The sequence below is a fragment of the Parasteatoda tepidariorum genome, chromosome 8 (genome assembly GCF_982258835.1).
Source record: "Parasteatoda tepidariorum strain Cologne lab strain chromosome 8, Ptep-v5.0, whole genome shotgun sequence".
Taxonomy (NCBI): Eukaryota; Metazoa; Arthropoda; class Arachnida; order Araneae; family Theridiidae; genus Parasteatoda; species Parasteatoda tepidariorum.
Window position 1 is genome coordinate 76,812,619 of NC_141762.1, and position 4,279 is coordinate 76,816,897.

The 4,279-nt window shown below is 30.9% G+C and overlaps 1 protein-coding gene across 1 annotated transcript in view; it reads right to left on the reverse strand.

Annotated features, from left to right (window-relative positions):
• Nucleotides 1-3,988, reverse strand: part of LOC147806322 (uncharacterized) — a 13,576-nt gene extending 9,588 nt beyond the window's left edge. The window contains exon 1 of the mRNA XM_087169178.1: nucleotides 3,828-3,988. Within this exon, the coding sequence (XP_087025304.1) occupies nucleotides 3,828-3,855 (28 nt within the window). The 5' untranslated portion in view covers nucleotides 3,856-3,988. The remainder of the gene's footprint in view (nucleotides 1-3,827) is intronic.
• Nucleotides 3,989-4,279: the final 291 nt, after the last annotated feature.

Genomic DNA, 4,279 nt, shown 5'->3' on the forward strand with positions numbered 1-4,279 from the left:
AATATGTCAGTAGTAGAAGAACTTATCAATAGAACAAACCAATAGAAATCAAAACAACAGCGCTCGCATTATTTGCTATTTTAAATGATTTTATGAACGAGGCAAACATATAATGGAAAAATTGCGTCGGAATATACACTGATGGTGCTCGCTCATTGTCCGTAAGATTAGAAAGTATACAAGCACTTGTAAAACAAAAATCTCTTCAATGCGTCTGGACAAATTGCATGATCCACAGAGAAGTTTTGGCTTCGAAACAAATGAGTCCTGGTTTGAATATTGTGTTAACTACGGTTGTAACCGTAGTAAATTATTTTAAAATGAGATCCCTTAAATCGAGAATCTTTTCAGTACTTTTTAAAGACATGGGTCCAGTACATTCAGTGTTACTATTTAATTGCGAGGCAAGATGTTTATCAAGTGAGAAATTTTTGCAACGTGTTTATGAATTAGGCGAAGAAATAGCGATTTTCCTAGAAGAAGAAAACAAACCGAAAGCTGAGAATTTTCGTGATGATTTATTTGTGATTAAATTGAGCTACTTGGTCGCAATATTCGAGAAATTAAATAACCTGAATCTTCAACTCCAAGGAGCAAATTCACATATGTTGGATACTTTGGATGCTTTTTGTAGAAAATTGGAATTGTGGGGCAGAAATTTAAAGCAAAAAAACCTAACAATGTTTGCATATGTAGATGATTGTATTAGAACTTATAAGGCTGAAAAAGAACAAGTAAAAGTTGCTTTTGTAACCATTGAAAATCATTTAGGCATGATGGCAAATAATTAAAACAAGTGTTTTCTTGCTGACGACTGACTGATAGCAAATTACGAGTGAATTCATTTCATAAGACTCCCGAAGGGCTCTCAATTGATGAGGAAGAAAAATTCATAGACTTCAAGGCAAGTGGTGAAACCAAAAGACAATTTAGTAATAAATCACTGTTTGAATTTTGGGCAGAAGTAGAGGATGATTTTTCTACTTGAAAAACAAGGGCATTTCGCATTCTATTACCATTTTCTACATCCTACCTTTGTGAAACTGTATTTTCTGTTGTGGCTTCTTGGAAGACAAAATATAGATCTCGGCTAAATATAGAAACAGAACTGAGAGAGGCTATTTTTGATATTAAGCCTTCCTTCGAAAAACTTTGCTCTGAAAGACTGGAAGTCACTAATAATTGTTAAATTTGTTTTTAATTTTATATGTTTTGATTAAGTAAGATGGGTGAGCCAAAGGTGGCCAGTGCTCCTAACGTAATCCACCCCTCAAAAATAGAATTAATTTAATTTTGAATCACAAGATAGCTCTACTGCATTGTAAATCTTGTGTCTGAGGTGCACGTGGCTGAATTGGAATAATATTTTGACGTTCTCTGCATTGTAGTATATTTTGCGATATTTTGTTTCAAGTTTTTTGCTTTTTTTCCATTTTTAAAGTATTTTTTCGGGCATTATTTGGTATTTTTGTGGTAGTTATTGGTGTTTTTGTGGTAGTTATTGGTGTTTTTGTGGTAGATTCTGGTATTTTCTTGTAAATTTGAGTATTTTTATACTATTTATGGGTTAGGTTAGTTAACTTTAGTATGGTAAGTCAACTCTTACTAACTAGTTATGGGTTAACCCTTTTGAAAGAAATAACTAATTAATTCTTTATTCTAATGGTCCTCTTGATTTCTTCAAAAGAATCGGTAGTGACGTCACACATGAACTATCAATGTAAATGATGCATAAAAAAAATAATGCACTCTGAAAACAAATATCTTTTTTAAAGTCGGGAAAGTTGTCCGTACCAGCAAGACACTTAAAGTGTTTTTTTAAAAGACGTTTGCCAGTCCGAGTGTCTTCTCTAAAGATAATTTGAGTAAGTGAAAAAGTGATTTCAATATATTGCCCACCTTTGGAACCAGTGGGAAACCGCAGAAGTGGTGAAGAAAGCACAGAGGAGTAGAAGGAAGTTAGACGCAGAAGGTACAATTTTGAAATTGTACTATAAAATAAATGAAATTTTATTTTACAATTAAAAGTATACGTGATATGTATTAGAGATAGGTGTAAGACGTTACAAAAAAATTTCAACTTCTCTGACTTGACCAGAAAATTTGGAAAAACCCTCAAAGCAAAGCCACCTTTGACTACCCACCTTAAATTTTGATTTAATAAGTTGTTGCTTTTTACTTTAATAAGTTATTAAATATGTCCCAAAAAAAATTTTCTATGTGCATGTGCGCTTTCCTTTCAGCCAGTAAATCAATTTTTTCAAGTTATATTTTCTCTTAGATATTCTCGCGCCACCCCACTAGTGTGCTCACGCCCCCTTAGGGGGGCGCGCCCCACAGGTTGAGAATCGCTGCTCTACAGTTAGTCACATATGATTAAATTGCAATACTTTGTTTTTTGCGAACTGAATCCAGGTTTTCATCATGGGTTTTTTTTATGGTGAAAAAAGAACACTTGCCAAACTTTGAAAAAAGATTTTTTGTACTTTCTGTTAATAGAAAATAGTTATTTGAGCCGTTCTATGTAAGCCCTTAAAATTTCAGATCGATTTGATTTTTTTTGACGAAGTTATAGAATTTTGAAAAACGTGTGTATTTTTCTCGATTTTTGAGCATTCCACATATGCGGTCTTTTGGTCTATACATCTTTTGCCAATGAACTTTTTAATTTTAATGCTTTCTATATTTTTAAATAATTAATATTGATCATGAAACAAATATTCTTATTCATTATTGCAATTATTGTTATTACAAGGAATTTATTATGAATATAATTAAAACAATATTTCAGGGATGTCACATTTCATCGAAAATTTGTTTGTTCTTGTAAACGATGCTCTGATATTTCGAATCGAAATTAGTTACGGAAAATTTTTCAACAGGAATGGAACTCTATATCACTTGAAGTGATTAATGGATGGTTATAACGAAAGCTACGCATATGTAAGGCTATAACAAAAGCAAAAGGTGGATGGTTCGAGGAATCTAAGATTTAAATGTTAATTAATTTAATTACAAAATACGAATAAGAATATTTTAAATATTTGTCCTGATGTGAATAAAATAGTTTTGTAAAAATGCAAATTTTTAATATTATTGTTATTATTTTTTTTAGAATCGTTTATCTAATTATTGTTATAACTTTTTATTTTAATTTAATGTAAAGTAAAAATATCACAACAAAACTAATACATAAAAGCAATAAATATAAACAATAATAATTACAATAATGAATAAGAGTATTTGTTTTATAATAAATATTAATTATTTGAAACTATAGAAAACATTAAAATTGAAAAGCTCTTTGGTAGAAGATGTATAAACCAAAAGATCGCATATGTGGAATGCTCAAAAATCGAGAGTACTACACATGTTTTTCAAAATTCTATAACTTCGTCAAACAAAATCTAATCGATCTGAAATTTTGAGGGCTTACATATAACGGTTCAAATAACTATTTTCTATAAACAGAAATTACGGAAAACTTTTTTTGCAAGTTTGGCAAGTGTTCAAACTTTAGAAATTTTTTCCCCATAAAAATAATCCGCGATGAAAAGCTGGATTCAGTTCTTAAAAAACAAAGTATTGCAGTTTGATCATATGTAACTAACTGTAGAGGGTTCACTTTAGAACATATCAAATTCTCATGCAATATGAATGATTTTTCGCATTTCTATGAACATTTTAATTTAGACCTTTTCTTTGTAGATTTCAAAATTTTCGCAAACTTTTGACCGGTAGTGTATATATATATATATATATATATATATATATATATATATAAAATTTTTCAATTTCAAAAATTAAATAAATAAAAATAAACTTACCAGAGTTGAAAACTGAAGTAGCCTGCATACTTAATCCAAAATTCACAGGAGAGCACTAACAAAATTACTATTTCACTATAACACACAACAGAAGCACTCACAATTTCAGTATCACTTCACTCCACAAGCCGCACTCGATTGCAAACCAAATTCGAAATGACTAAAAGCTGTTTCACATAGTCCAGTAAGTCCAGCAGATGCTGGAGGGGAACGTTAAAAATCCATTTGGACAGTTGTTTTGAAAGCACCATCTGGTTAACAGGTGATAGAACAAACACTCTCCCCATTAGGTCCTGTTCGAAATGTACCATTTGTCCCGAAAAAAACGAATCAGAGAATATTACCGGTATTCATTTTATCCGGAGGTTAATTAAACTGTATCACCTGCGAGACATTAACAATTGTTACTCCATTTCAAATGTATTACTGTGGCGGATATATTAAAAATTGTC